This window comes from Aulonocara sp. 'chitande type north' Nkhata Bay, linkage group LG5 (assembly GCF_057382095.1).
Source record: "Aulonocara sp. 'chitande type north' Nkhata Bay isolate Kocher_YH1m ecotype deep benthic linkage group LG5, A_spYH_male_GT1.1, whole genome shotgun sequence".
In the NCBI taxonomy this organism is placed as follows: Eukaryota; Metazoa; Chordata; class Actinopteri; order Cichliformes; family Cichlidae; genus Aulonocara; species Aulonocara sp. 'chitande type north' Nkhata Bay.
The window spans coordinates 8,934,888-8,950,152 of record NC_141348.1 but is presented as its reverse complement, the minus strand read 5'-3'; the positions used below and the strand labels follow the sequence as shown (position 1 = coordinate 8,950,152).

General features: G+C 40.9%; 1 protein-coding gene across 3 annotated transcripts; it reads right to left on the bottom strand.

Moving 5' to 3' along the window:
* Positions 1-330: 330 nt before the first annotated feature.
* On the bottom strand, positions 331-13,909 carry cstf1 (cleavage stimulation factor, 3' pre-RNA, subunit 1). Of its 3 annotated transcripts, none has more exons than XM_086291191.1 (8): positions 12,193-13,909; positions 11,590-11,712; positions 10,485-11,463; positions 9,948-10,132; positions 8,744-9,021; positions 8,465-8,662; positions 7,984-8,374; positions 331-896 (listed from the first exon to the last, which is right to left on the bottom strand). In XM_086291191.1, the coding sequence occupies exons 4-8, from the start codon at positions 10,114-10,116 to the stop codon at positions 637-639; spliced, it is 1,296 nt and encodes a 431-aa protein (XP_086147317.1). In that variant the 5' UTR covers positions 10,117-10,132; positions 10,485-11,463; positions 11,590-11,712; positions 12,193-13,909; the 3' UTR covers positions 331-636. The 3 variants fall into 3 exon arrangements, with proteins under 3 accessions (XP_086147317.1, XP_086147316.1, XP_086147315.1); XM_086291190.1 differs by having other exon boundaries at positions 9,948-10,160; positions 10,481-11,463; positions 12,193-13,908; XM_086291189.1 differs by having other exon boundaries at positions 9,948-10,160; positions 12,193-13,907.
* Positions 13,910-15,265: the final 1,356 nt, after the last annotated feature.

Here is a 15,265-nt window from a genome sequence, read left to right as displayed (position 1 = left end):
GATGGGGCAGCCTGACCTTCCAGGCAGAGGTGAAAGGCCACACCAGAGAAGGGAAACCAGGAGCTTTGAGAAGTTTGCTTCTTTTTTCCCTCTTTCCTGTTTTTGAAGATAAGACCAAGAAAGTGTAGAGGGATCTCTTAAGCTTAACTGTGACAGAAAGTGCGAAATGGCTCTGGCTGTTTGCGTGTTGTGTCCATTTGGTGCTCCTGACAGGTTGCTGCTCACTTTTTGCAGCAACAACTGTGTTCTTAAAATATCGACAGGATATCACTGAGACTGTGTTATAAGCTCTGAGGGGGACTTTACGCCATCAAATTCATAGGACAGACATTTTTCCTTTGGGTTGTTTATTAAAAATCAGAATTACAACATAAGGACATACACAAAATATAAAAGTGGAAAACCAATCAAACCTGCAGAATGATATCTAAGAAATGTGAGGAGAGTGTTACCACTGAAGTTTCTACACTCTTTAATAGGTCATAAAAAAGAAAACCACATGACTGATTTTTCCTCCTAAGTACTGTCTCTCTGATTCCACTGTCCTCTTTCCATTGAACTGAAAATGACTGAAGAAGACTGAGTGTTTGCTGAGGTCAGGGAAGGCTTCACAAGAGTCAGACATCCTCCTGTGGCTCAGTCTGTGGTTGTGCGGCGGTACCAGAAACGGGCCCTGAAGTCATCACTGCAGGTCATGAAGCCCGGGTTGGTTGGTGAGTGGACGATGCAGCGGACAATGTTATTGTGACCCAGAGACAGCAGGTTTTTCCTCTCGGCTGTGCGGGAGTCCCAGCAGCAGAGGCTGATGGTGCGCTCGTCGGGCAGCAGCACGTAGTCCTCCGTGTGGTTGAACACGCCCTGCGTACGGTGCATCTGACGGCCGCTCAGCCCTGCGCCTGCAACAGATGAGCCCGACGGGTCAGTCTAAGTAACTGAGCATTAAAAAAAAATGCTGTAATCATTTTCACTGTACTTTCAAGTAAATATCAGCTGATAAATGCTGTCCTTACTTCCCATGCTTATCAGCTATCATGTGTACTAACAACCGATACCCAAAAACTAAAGTGCTCAAATTATAACAGTGAAGGCCAGATTGTGTGTTAGCGAGTTACTCTACAAACATCCAAGTATAGTCAGTCCAACTCAAACACAGAAAATAAGTCAAGCGTTGGAGAGATGCCAGCCAGAGCCTGACCACCGATGAGGAAGCGCTCACAGAGAAACAAGATATTTGGGCTCACTTTAGCTTCTGTCCCTTAGAACAGAGATGGATGTGAATCTGTTTCAATTCAGTACTTTCACATAACAAAAAACTGTCTCATTGGTGAAATGATGTCATGGTGAAACAAAGTGAACTGAGGATAGAGACAATATTATTACTGCCTAAAATCACAGACACTGATTCCAAACAGGTTTTCCTTTGGGCCTTTAATAATGAGCATCTCTGTGCATGTGTGGTATCTGTGTAACACACTGTAGTATGTATCTTCTTAGATGCACAGCACATCCCTTCCTGAGAGTAGGCAGCTCTCAGAGACATGCGACCATAAAACACGTGTAATTGATAAATTGTATAGCTTATGCCAGTTGAGCTGGATTCCAGCCAGTCTATGCTCACTGCTACTGCCCTCATGCATGTGGCGAGTGTCAAAAGTGATACTGTGAGTGCTGGCGGATGGTGTGTTTTGTTATCATTTTGGTTGGTTGCGAACCGCTAAACTGTTGAGACTGAACAGGTTGGATCCTACAGGTGTTTCTACGATGACTCACTGCAGAAGTGGAGCAATAGAGCTGCAATAGTTAGAGAAAACTTTTCAGCAAGCTTTTTAAATCTTTTACAGGAGAAGAGAGCAGCAAGTCAAGCTTGCCTCAAGTTGTGTAAACTATGATGACAACACAGTTTGCATAATAATAACCAAAAGCGCAGACTATAACCGTAAGCCACTTTGCAACCCACCTCAAACGTAGCTCCTCCTTTCATGATGCCTGCTCTGTTCTGTGCTCACTACTTCACTGTTTTGCTTTCCCACTGTGGACATAGAATAGTGGGTTTTACGGCTCTCTAATAATCACCTCTGACTACGGTGGCCCTGACTGAATTAAGCTTGCACGGATACACCAAAATATCAGCTGTGGCTTGTAAAGTACACATGTTATTTATGTGATCAACACACAGAATGCCATGATTCTGTCACATTGACTGCCATTCACAAAAAAGGCAGTACAGATGAGTTGCAACACCTCTAACATCATCACACTGAGCTGTGTACCCATTCCTCTGCTCTTCACTCAGCTGACTCACAACTGCACAGCAACACATAACACCAACCACATTATCATGTTTGTTGCTAACACGACTGCGTTAGCACTGATAAGCAACAACGATGATTCCGCAGATGCCGATGAGCCAGTAGCTGTCAAACTGGTGCACAGACAACAATCTCTCAACGTCAACACAACTAAAGGTCAAAGGAGCTTGCAAAGAAAGGCGTCTGGACTTCTTTAAGTTACTTGAAGACGTTTCACCTCTCATCCGAGAAGCTTCTTCAGTTCTAAGGTCAAATGGTGGAGAGTCCCAGATATAAACCTAGTGGGAGTGACCCCCCACAGAGGGACAAAAGGACCCCCTGATGATCCTCTAATCGCCTGAGCCAAGGTGACTGAGAACCTTCACAGACATAACACAACTAAAGAGCTAATGTTGGATTTCAGGAAGACCTGACCCACTCATCATAAACTGAGATTGTTGGAGGATCAAGTTCGTCTGTGTCCATATAACTGAAGACGTCTCACACAAACAACACCATCTCCTCAACAAAGAAAATTGTTGCAGAAACTACACTTCCTGAGAAGGCTAAAGTTAACAAGCGGCTATGCAACAGCTTTTATCCCAAGGCCGAAAGGCTTCTCAACACCAGGCTGCCTACCAGAATCCTCCTTACTGCCACACCCCTCCAATAACCGACTGATAGAAACACTCACTAATGCACAGACACTATATCCAAACGACAGACTGGCAGTCTTATACTGCTCTTGAAGAACGCACCTGACACCTGTCGTGGTCATATCTCTAAAGGCAAGGCATTATAGTCAGCTTAATCAGCTGTTTCTTCTTTATTGCACTTTTTCTAATGTAATTTATATGTTGCATATTTTATATTTTCCAGTTGGTTTATGGATTACATATTTATTTTGCATTCATATTTGTAAATCTTGGCATCTGAGCATGTTTTGTTATTTGCACTGTGTGTACACTGTGTACATGGCAATAAAGTTTACTTTCACTTAGCTGCTATTTGTCTTTGAGCAGCCGGGAACTTTTCTTCTTCTTGTCTCCAGTGACTGATGGAAGTGGACGTGGAGATGACTTGGTGACTTTAGGAACTATTCGTGTAGTACAGCATTTGATTGTGTGCCTACAGCTGCCTGATGTATGTTAATTTGCCACCATAAGTATGGTGATTGCATAACTCTAAAAATGAACCACACTGCAATCTTGTGCATGCATGAATGCTATTGGTTTGTCCCTGTACCCGTAAGAACATCACAAAGATGGAGAAATCTTCTCCACAGGCTAAACGACAGCGTGTTTATGGGTCAGATTAGAAGTTGCAGGGATGATGTGTGTTGCAGATCTCATTACAGATGCAGACACATCTCCAACCTAGAGCGTTACCAGTAGAAATCAATGTGATCTCTATAACACTAAGATCTCCAGCAGTGATGACTTGTCCAAACTTTGCCTGCAGAGTAATCTCACAAAGAATAACAGTACTTTTCTCTCATACTGAGATACAGGTTACCCAATTTTCTCCTTTTTGTAGACTTAGGACATTCACAGAGAGCAATCACGGCAGTGTTGTTGATTCCCTGCTAATATCAAATGCATAAGTGCTGAATGTTAGCAGGCAGCATTGTAGATAATATACTTGCTATATGACAGCAAAACTATAACTACCAGCATGTGAATGAGCAGCTGTGTAGTTAGGACTGCTTCTTCTTATACAGCATTTGTCTAGTCTAACTGAACTCACCTCATTCACAACTATTCACACAGGCATGTTTTTCTGCACCTAAATCCAGCACTGGATGCATCGGAAAACTACTTGGGGTTATTATCTTGTCCAAGGATCGAACAGAAACCTTCCAATTAGTACTTAGTAGACTAAATTATACAATTAAGCTCTGGTTTCCTGGGTAACCCTTTTTTTAAATGTGTAGCCTGTGCATAGGCCACACATTTATCTATAGTTATTAATTACTGTTAAATAAGCAGGGCATTGAAGCCCACAGGTTCCTTAAGAAAAGAATCAAAACCACATTAACAATTTTGAAAAAATCCCCCCAGTCTTTGAGCACAACGCATTACTACACCACTGTGTCTGCACCCACCACCCCCGAATTCTCAAAGCACGCCACAAGGGTTTTCTTATCAGATAAACATTCACAAAAAAATCTGAAACTATGATCATTCTTACAAAGGAGGAAGGAAGTGGCAATGCAACACGTCTGCAGACCCTCCAACATAGCGTCATCAGGCTCTTGATTTGGCAGGAGTTTTTGCAACATTTATCAGAACAGCAGTTGAAGACGGAACAGTCACGATTACTCATAATCTGACTCAGTGTGATGAAGATTGTAGGGAATGAAATCTTTTTTTACTGAGATCCAGCACTGCCAGCTGAAAGCTACTGTATATTTAAAACACAGCGTGGACCTCGATCACACTGATGTCCCAACAGCAGGTAATATGTAGCATCACAGAAAATAAACCAGTGAAGGCACGATGACCTGGTTATTGCAATAAAGTAAAATGTAATCCAATCAGCTGACGACAAGTTCTTCACTGCAGTTAGAAACATTAACTCAGCATTGCTCTGCTAGGGGGCAGTGTAGTCTTCACAAGCCAAAGAGCATCAAACCTAAACAGGCTGTAAGGGAGCAAGTGTGGCATGGACTTTCAAATCATTAACAACGGCAGATTAGGAGAGAAAAAATAAATAACACACACACTTCACATTTCACTGTGTGTTGTACTTGTATAACTATGCACGTGTCAACTAAACAATCTTGAACAGCTCATGCTGCTACACCACCATCCATAGATGACACTTTTATTTCTACATCTCCTCACTGTACTTGTCATTTCTCTCGTGAGTTACTGAGGATTTTGGATTTTTTTTGATTTTCCATCAGTAAGCTCTGCTGTTTTTGCCTCTGTTAGCTCCTTTTCACTGCTTTACTGAAACTATATATTTATTCTCTAAATGATCAATGTGAAATGGCCAAATATTACTTGAAACAGATACTGGTGGTTTTAAAAATATAAATAAAGCATAACTTATCTCGTGATAAAAACTCCTTGATGACAGCACTGATCATTTCTATGCTACAGAAATGGTTTTCATGACCAACATAAACCACATCCAGGAGCACTTCATGCACTTTTTACTGTGCTTGTAGCACGTTCAACTAAACGCACTTAACCACACAAACTTATCATAAATGTCTCTCTCCTGACTGATGAAAATAATCAGGAGCAGAATGCTTGTAACGTTCCATGATTTTAAAGTGTCCAAATAAAGCTGCATGCAGCCTGTGACTCTATCAGAGGGAGAATGTTACAGCCCACCACAGACGGTGTTATACTGTCACAGCAACAGGATAACACAGCAGAGAGAGCAGCACTAAGCCACGAGGACGCTGACACACTTCCTGTTGAAATGCCGACACTGGTAGCACTTACAAGAAGGCACTTTTTTTTTAAATCTCTTAAAAATGTTTAAAAAATACTTGAAGTTTTAATTGACATTTTTACAAAATGACCATTTTGAGAATAAATATATAGTTTCAGTAACATCCATGAATAGCAGTGAACAAAGGTAAAATCAGCAGTGCTTACTGATGGAAAATTGAAGATATCCTCAATCAACTTGCCTCAGTATCACTGTCACAGATGTTAGATGGTAATATGTTAATATGATAAACATCAGGTAAATTTGCAGTGACCGTGGTTCAGTTGTTCAGGCAGTGACTGCAGAGGCAGAGTCCAGTGACTCTGTCACCCATGTTGGATCTCGTCCAGTATAACTGTTGATAACATAATGATATAAAGTGTGTGGCATTTGTTTGTTTACTTATAACTGTCATAGTTTATCTCATCTCCATGACGTTTAGTGGGTTTTTTACTCACTTGACATGTTACGCATCTAAAATGGTTGGGAAGTGATAAGGGGTCACATGCCTGCAAAACCTCTATAGATTAGATATTTATAACATCGTGTAGATGGTATCTGCAGAGTGCGTTGAGAGAAATGACAGTAGAGTGAGGAGATGTAGAAATATAAAGGGTCGTGTGTGCAGATAGCAGTGTTGCAGCATGAACTGTTGCACATATGGAAGCGTAAACAGAGTTTATGCTTAAGAGTTTCAGACGCCACTTCTAAAAAACTGCCATTTTTATTGATTTGAAAGTCCATGCACACTTGCTCACTTCCACTGACTGTGGATCTACTGTAACATTATATAGTTCCCATGCTACAATACTGCTACCATAAGTGCTTTGTCTCTTTCACAGCATTACACAAGTCATAAAACTGTAGAATAACACGTGAAATTTACAAAGCATTGTGGATCCATGTGACAAAGTGACACCCAGCTTAAGTCCATTCAGCTCATGTTTGTATCATCTTAGTGTCTCTCCTGTAACTGCAGCTCATTCCTCTGGTTTTTACAGTGTTGAGCGCCACGTCTCTTTTTTTCTGTATTATTTCCTTCTGATTTGTTTAATTAAACACTATTAAATGTTTCAATATTATAAAAAAATTAAAAGGCGGATAAAATGGCATCATAAGTGATTTTTTTAAACTAAGGCGACCTCTAGTGCTGACTGACAAATAGGATCCTTATTACCACTGCATTATGATCATGCTTGATGGAGACGTTACAGAACAGTGCCTAAAAGCTGATAAATAGGAGTAAAAACCCTTTTTACTCAAGCATGGCACGCTAACACTTATCAAGATGAAACACTGCATATATCCATTTAGGAATTTTAAGGGACAAATGCAAAACATAACACTCTTGGATTTTCTCACACACACACACACACACACACACACACACACACACACACACACACACACACACACACAATGTGGGAGAAAGCGCATTTTAATTACGTTGACGTCAGCTAAGCTCCTTACTGTAAGTACTATCCAACCTCTGTCATTTAAATCCTAATAAGAATTTTTAATCAAACCACCTGTTCAGCAGCTGGAGAACAGTAAGCTTTGCCACTGCTTCCATCCACAGCACGGTTATGAAACTAAGAATTAAAAATCATTACAAAAAAACAACACAGGGACGGCAAACACATGATCCATGTGAAATTCTGTTCAATAGTGCCAATATGATACACAATCGTGTGTGAAATATAGAAATATAGATGCTGAGTAACATAGCAAAGTGTTAACAGCTGGGCTTCAGTCAGAAGCTGTGTGTGCTGTGTGGATGCTTTCAGTTCTTTTCTTAAAGTTTTATTTCTGTGCTGGACTAAAAACAGAAATGACATCCATGCTGAATGTTGTATAGATGTACAACAGGCACGTGCCAAATAAACTTTTGTTAAAACAGCCAGAGAGCTGACTTTTTTAGTTGGTTAGTTTGTGTTGTTTTACTTTATTTCTTGCATTTTTTTCTCTTTTCATAGTCTATACACTCGTGACAGAAACAATACATTTATATAAACTATATTTCTGGTCATATGTCTCAGCATGAACAGCTAATATGCACACTAGATAAATGTAATTCTTGAGTGTTAGAATTTTAAATATGAATTTGCCATAAACTTGTTATAATATTTATTTTTTATAGGTTTTAAATGTTGCAAGTAGCTCACTATAGGTAAGTTATGCATCAGCAAACCTGTGACTGTGAATGCTTCAACTGCCATAGTTTAGAATAACAGCAAATCCTCCCTACCTGTGTACTTGACCAGAGTCCTGCCTGTTGAGATCTCCCAAAGTTTGACCACCGAGTCTTTCCCACTGGACAGGATGTACTTGGAGTTCTTGGAAAAGATGGCGGAGCACACCTCCGCTCCATCATGTGCCTTCTCAAAGGTCGTCACGCAGCGGTTAGAGATACCGTCCCACAGCTTGATGCTGCCGTCCTTGCTGCAGGTGACATAGCTATTAGCTGTGGGGTTGTAGCTGACCCCGCTGATGGTGTCTGTGTGCTGGTCCAGTGGGTTGCAAGACACGAAGCACTGGAAAGTGTTGACATCATAGAGGCGCAGGGTGGGGTGCTGCGTCCCCACTAGCAGGAAGTCACCAGAGGGGTGGAAGGAGATTGAACGCAGCATTTCTGCTTCCTGTGGGTAAATCGAAAGGCGACAACTGGATTACAAAGATTTGCATTTATATACATCAGCTTTGGCACTTTGGATTTGAATATGTCCGACCTGTATATATTTAAAGGCTCTTTTTGCAGAGGGCTTGGAGTAGTCAAACAGTTTGAGGGTGTAATCTCTGGAGCCAGATGCCAGAATCTGTTCGGTGGGATGGAAGGCAAGGCAGGTGACTTCATCGACGTGGTCGTACAGCGTCCGAATCACAGGGTGATTCTCCATGTTTTGCTGCGCCGTCTCATTCATCATCACCTGATGTATGTAGAAATGAAAAAATGTCAGTGCACTGGCTTAAAAACATCCAGCATGCCTGTGCTGTCTGAGCTGCCTCACCTCAATGGGCATGGCACTCTTCGCCAGCATGCGCTCAGTATCCAGGATCTTGATGGAGGCGTCAGCAGAGCCTGTAGCGATCAGCTGACCATCTCGACTGTATGTAGCAACGCGGCAAGGGCCCTTGTGAGATGTGACGTAGCAGGTCTCATACTCTGACGCCTCTGGAGACATGGTCTGGACGTCTGCGTCAAATTCCAGATCGATGCCAACACCCGGGGCTACAGTATCGGAGCGACCGATCGCATACTGAACAGCACTATCGTCATTTTCCATCCCTGTAATGGTTTATAGGTTGTAGTTAGGATCTGAAGACATACAGTACAAAAACCAAGATGTGGATGAAAAACTGCTACAAAGGCCTGAGAATCTGAGATTATAACCCCAGATAGAGGAGATTAGATAACTAGATAGACAGAATAAATAAAGCCAGTAAAAGTAGCACCAGTAGAAGACTTGAAATATCTGCCCTAAAAGAAAGTCAGTCACTCTATAATCAGTCATGTTTTTCTTTTTCAAGCTGTTTTAGTGTGTTCGGTCTGAGCTTCATAGTCCTGAATCTTTGTCCTAAGGGCAGAGGGGAAAAGACAGTGTCCAGGGTGAGCTGCATCCATTACGACACAGCTGACTTTTTAGCACATGTTTTGTGTATATGTCAGTCAGAGGTGGCAGACTGGAGCTAACCTAGCAGAAAAATTAGGAGGAAGCTAAAAGCAAAGGGTCAGCAGTTTGGAGGCATTTCACACTGCTATGTCTACTACGTCAGCCTCTTTTCATATCTTTGCAAAAGTTTTAACTTAACTGGAAACTGTGGTTATGCCACATGAGTGTTTCGGAGGATGCAAAAGGGAAAAGTCCTGCAACTGTAAATGGTGCTGCAGTATGGCACACACTAATGACTCTCACTTTCAATCAAATCAATCAAAATAAGACCAGTGCAAACAAGCAACGCATGCAGAGCAGAGAGGGAGTGTGACTGATAGATGATCCCAAAGGTCTTACTGAAGTGGAAGAGTGCATTCTTCAAGCAAGTCAGAATTAGCATTATTTGTTTCACTTCAAAAACAGCTCGTCTTATAATTAAGCAAAAGCTATGACGTCGGTGTCGGCTGTTTCTTTTAATTGCACAAAATACTTTTAGGTATCCCCCACCCTCCACCCCAAGATGCTGTTTTCAAGATCAGAACATGGTCTCAACTCTTACCTATCTTTGCCAGCTGCATGAGCTGCTCAGAGGGAGACACAACGCTCTGTGGCTTCACCTCATTGATGAGACTGTTGGCGATGCTAGTGTATCCATCGTAGAGCAGCTGGCTGATGATAAGCTTGTACAGGTGCTGTCGGTCCTTCAGAGTCGGTTTGGGACGAAACATGTTGGGCCACTGTCACCTAAACCGGGTCGTGACAACTGTGTGAACTAAAGTCGAAAACAAAATGTTAACAACCTGCCCCAGGTCTATATTAGCGGATTGGGTTAATGTCAAATCACAATATTAGCGAACACCGTTAGCTGTAGGTATGCTAACAGTGTGGCAGTTATAAGGAATGAATGGATGTGTTAGCCTTGCAGCTAACAACGTTAGCTTTGTTGCTACAGCGATGACAGAACTAAAAAAGAACAATGTGTCCATTGTGAACCATGAGCCTGTGCATTGTCCAAAAGAAGCGGCACATGCTACTTAACAACATAACTGTAAAAAATTATCTGTTTTTAACATTGAAACACATAAAACATACCAACCCTCTTAAAAGTTCCAAGTGCGCTTCTTGATCCGAACGTCCGTTACGTAATACGTATTATGCGCACTACGTCACCGCACAGAAAAGCGTCATATCCGCGCGACGCGTTTCTGGAGCCGCCATCTTGCTCAGGGGCTCTGGCTAAGGTTTTGGCCTATTCCGATACAAAATACCACGCTTTATGCTGCTTTTTGTTGTTCAAATGAAAATGATAATAGAATAACGTTCAGCTAGTGAAAGCCGTTTAATTTGATACATCATAGTTAGAAATCCTTTTAAGCTAATGGTTTATTGACCCCTGAAACCAAATGAAGGTAATGCTGATTAGAATACGTTAAATAAAAAAGAACATATAAAGTAATGTATTGAAAAGATGTTGAAAATTAAGTTTGTCAGTTCACTATATCTGACATTGTGCCCTGCAAATTATTGAAATGAATTATGAATTATTAAAATGAGCACATTGTAAAATATTTCTCATTTCACTAATGCCTTATACATTAACAGTTATATATACCCCAAACTCCGTTTTTAATAGACAAAGATCCCGTTGGGGTTGCATCAGAAAGTTATGGTATAGGCTTTAGATGGACTTGTGTGAGGATTCTCAAAGAAGACATTTGTGGATAGAAGCCAATGAAAAAAAAGAGTTTATATTGGGCCATTTTAAGTCTGACAGTAATCTTGCATTTCAAAGTCAGTTTGTACGGCAGAATTTCACAAATTCATCTGCAGAATTGATACATTTGAAACATAATTATTACACAAATATTTTAGGACAGTAAGACGGGGTAACAGTGACAGATGGTTTCAAGGTGTGGTCGGATTATATCAGGGATTGATCCACCCCCTAACTGTTTGCAGTGCTGATGGACAGGTTGACAGATGAGGTCAGGCAGGAGTCTCAGTGGATTATGATGTTTGCAGATGACATCATGATCTGTAGTGAGAGCAAGTGGAAGAGAGCCTGAGGAGCTGCTCTGGAGAGAAGAGGATTGAAAGTCAGTAGGAACAAGACAGAATACATGTGTATGAATGAGGGGGAGACAGATAGAAAGATGAGCATACAAAGGGTAGAGGTAGTGAAATTAGATGAGTTTAAATACCTGGTTTCTACCATTCAAAGCAACAGACAGTACACAAGAGAGGTGAAGAAGAGAGTGTAGGCAGAGACGAGTCAGTAGAGACGAGTGCCAGAGGTGATTTGGGACAGAGGAATAACAGCAAGACTGAAAGGAAATATGCACAAGATTAGCTGCTGTTATGTGTGGTTTGGAGACAGTTACACTAACAGCAGGGCAGGAGGTGTAGCTGGAGGTGGCAGAGTTGGGTATATCAGCTCAGGTTCAGGTTGAGCAGTCTGGGGGCAAAGTTAGAGAAGCAAGACGGAGACGGTTTGGACATATGCAGAGTCAGGAAGACCTGAGAAGAGTTTAATGGATGTAATGAAGGAAGACATTCAGAGACTTGGTATGAGAAAGGGAGCAACCAGAGGAGAAAATATCACTACTACCAATAGTAACATTGGTAAGTAAAAAGAAATATTGCAAAAAAAAAAAACAAAGCAAAATTTTAAAAGCCAATCAAAAGTTATAGTTAGTACTTTTATTGCTTCTGAAGGTGCAAGTGAAGACCAGAGAGAGATGGTGAGCACGTTCATAACATGTCTGTTTCTATTCTGGGACAGGATGTTGATGTGATGCAAGTACCTGATGATCCACTCAGGCACCAGGGTGAACTGGAACACCAACACGTTTTATACAACAAGACGGGTGAGCAAGCTGTATTTCATAAGGAAGGTGAGATTCTTCCAAATTTGCAGTGAAATGAGATTTTCTGTCTCTAATTTGTGCTGGTGTGCTGGAGAGCAACATCAAAGGTGGCGACACGAGGAAACTGGATAAACTGATTAGAAAAGCAGGCTCTGTGATTGGCTGGACACTTTGAAACTGTGGTGGAGAAGAGGTCATCCATCATGGCTAATCCTGACCGCCCTCTGCATAACAACAAAAACAACAACAATAATATTATTAACACAATTCTAACACTTTTAATGCAAATACGTTCTATTTATGGGTTCAAGACTTTTTGTCAGCCATGATCCAGGAGAGGGCGCAAAAGAGCACCATCTCAGACACAAAGGGAAAGAAAAGTGTCAGTGATGGCAGCTGGTTGTGGACAAGAGTGGGACATGAGGCTGCTGTGCTTAAGCTACTGGGAAGATGAACACGTAAGTGGTTATAGGCCTGCAGCAAATCCCACCCACGTACAGATGCACACACATTAATGCTCAGTTACCACTTCCTGTAATGTGGTTCATCACTGCTAGTGCTGGCCAAAAACAAAGAGACAAAATGCACTGTAATACATTCAGATTACAGGGATGATGGTGGAAACCTGCTATGGAAAAGGTAGACTTTTTTGAATGATCCCCATCAAACACCGATGAAATAGGCAGAATACCTTGCAGTCCTTGCAGTGCGGGTACATTTTGAAGGAAGCTGATTGTTTTCTGTCATTTCTTATACCGCTCCAGTGGTGGATGCTCATATTTAACATGGCAAGAGCTTGAAATAATGAAATCGGTGCATGTATAACAAAGCTCAGAGTGAAGTCTGAGCTTCACACTGATCGAAACACTTTCTGATGGTTTTTTACTCTCTCTGTATGCTGTGAGAGGAGGTATCCCTGATATTGTCAACTCAGGCACAAAGGTCATGCTGTGAGCACAAAAGCCCCACCTACCTGCTGTTCAGATCTGCTGTTTACAACCACTAAGACATGGGGCTGAAAATGTCTATTTAACGTTTTGCTGCATAAAAACATTTTTTGTTACTGATGTTGTTTCTAGAAGTATTTAGTACTACTGTGGTTATGCCAACATCCACAGTGTGACTCAGCATGTGTCAGACATTCCCAAGAGCAGCTGGACGCACATGGATAAAAGTCTACATTGCACCAAACAACCATCTCTCTTAAACTATGTTGTGCGTCGGCAGCTGAGAGGCCAGCAGGAGCAGAAGGAACATGTTGTTTGTCTCTTGTCGCTGCTGACCATCAGCTGTAAAACTCGACTCAACCTTGTATCCTAGTAACCTGAGCAACACAGCCAAATAACAATTTATCAACATCATCAGACCTCTGCTGACTTTTTTTCAGCAGACTCCTGCACACATAATGCAGGAGTCTGCAATAATCCTTTCTGTCATCGTTGTATTTTTACTCAGTTGTATATAGTATTTGTATTTGTATTCTATTTTTATCTTATTGTATATTTATTTTATTCTACTGTATATAGTATTTTATTTTATTCTATTCTGTACAGTTGTGTACTGTATTTATTCTTATTGTATTCTAATTTTTGCCTCATAACTTTTGCACTGTCCACTTCCTGCTGTGACAAAACAAATTTCCCACGTGTGGGACTAATAAAGGTTATCTTATCTTATCTTATCTTACATCCACACACTGTGATTTTGTTTCATCTGACTGGGGCTTTAAAACCATGCACTAAAACTGTGCTTCCGCCCTACAGGGCAGTGTGCAGACTGTAGAAAACATGCGTGGTAGGAGGTGTCTTGTTGCCATGTCGACACAAACCATGCTCTTAGCAGACTGGCCTCTAGTTGCCTTGGAGACCGGCTAGAGTCTGTGGCGGTGGAATGATAGAAAAACACTTTGTTTTTTAACAGCAGATGTCATCTGATAATTACACGGCTGATCCCACGTGATGACATCATGTTCAGAATAACAGCAGTAAGGATTTGACAGCAAAATTAAAGCATTTAAAGAAAGATTTTCATTAAAGGGGACATATTCTGCTAATTTCCAACTCCATCTTTCTATTCTTGGAGTCTATAAGATTCCCATTTTTAAAAAAAAGTGTCTGTCTTATAGCAGGCCTTAATGTAGTTTATATTATGTTATATATTATGAAACATGCCATTTTAGTTTCCCTCCCACTTTGTTAAGGCCAACTTTGTTCTGTTTGGCTGCTTCTTGCAAACAGAATGTTTGAGTAGCTGGTGGGCGGGGCCCAAACTGGCAACATTAGAGATGTTTTTGGTTGCTTAAATATATATTAAGATACAAATAGAGAAACTGAATATATGTGTAGTTAATAGTTTTGTGTTAACAGTGGATCGATTTGCTTGTGTGTATTCATCGTCATAGTAACAAATTCATGAAAGGCCCAACACGGCCTGTAATTAAATACATGGGCTGCATCGTCACTTTTTGTGAAACTGGCCAGTAGACTCATAAAAATCTGACGCCTGAGAACAACTTAAACATATAAAACAACATTAGTTTGCATTTTTATACTGAATTGTTTTAACTAAACCTAACCAAAGATACAGAACTGTAAAGTGAAGACAGAATGAAACAAAAGAGGACAAGTGAACAATCTTTAATAAAGGACAGGTTTGACTTATCCGATCACAGCATCCAATAGTGTTTAAACAATATAAAACCATGAATTCAAATCACATGTATTAGTCTGATCAGCTGCATCTTATTATTTAGTGGGAAGTGAATTCAGATGTTTGTGCTGTCAGCATTCACAATACAAAAAAAGGTTGTTGATATCTGGATGTTAAAAATACTACACATTACTCTGTTTTTGTTCTCACCTGTCCACATTTAGTTTGTTTTTACCCACAATTGCAAATTTCCTAGCATCTCTCTTTTACCTATGTTTTTTGTGGTTAGCCTAGTTGCAGAGCACTGGCAGAACTAGTAAATGCTTGCATGCACAGTGTGAACACATAAGCTTGCCATTAA

Bases quoted from the DNA above. Each gene is read 5' to 3' on its own strand.
- cstf1 (XM_086291191.1), bottom strand. From the start codon at position 10,116: ATGTTTCGTCCCAAACCGACTCTGAAGGACCGACAGCACCTGTACAAG. The intron at 8,663-8,743 runs GTGAGGCAGCTC...TACATACATCAG, and splicing joins AGAGTGCCATGCCCATTGAG to GTGATGATGAATGAGACGGC. The intron at 8,375-8,464 runs GTCGGACATATT...ATTTACCCACAG, and splicing joins GAGCCTTTAAATATATACAG to GAAGCAGAAATGCTGCGTTC.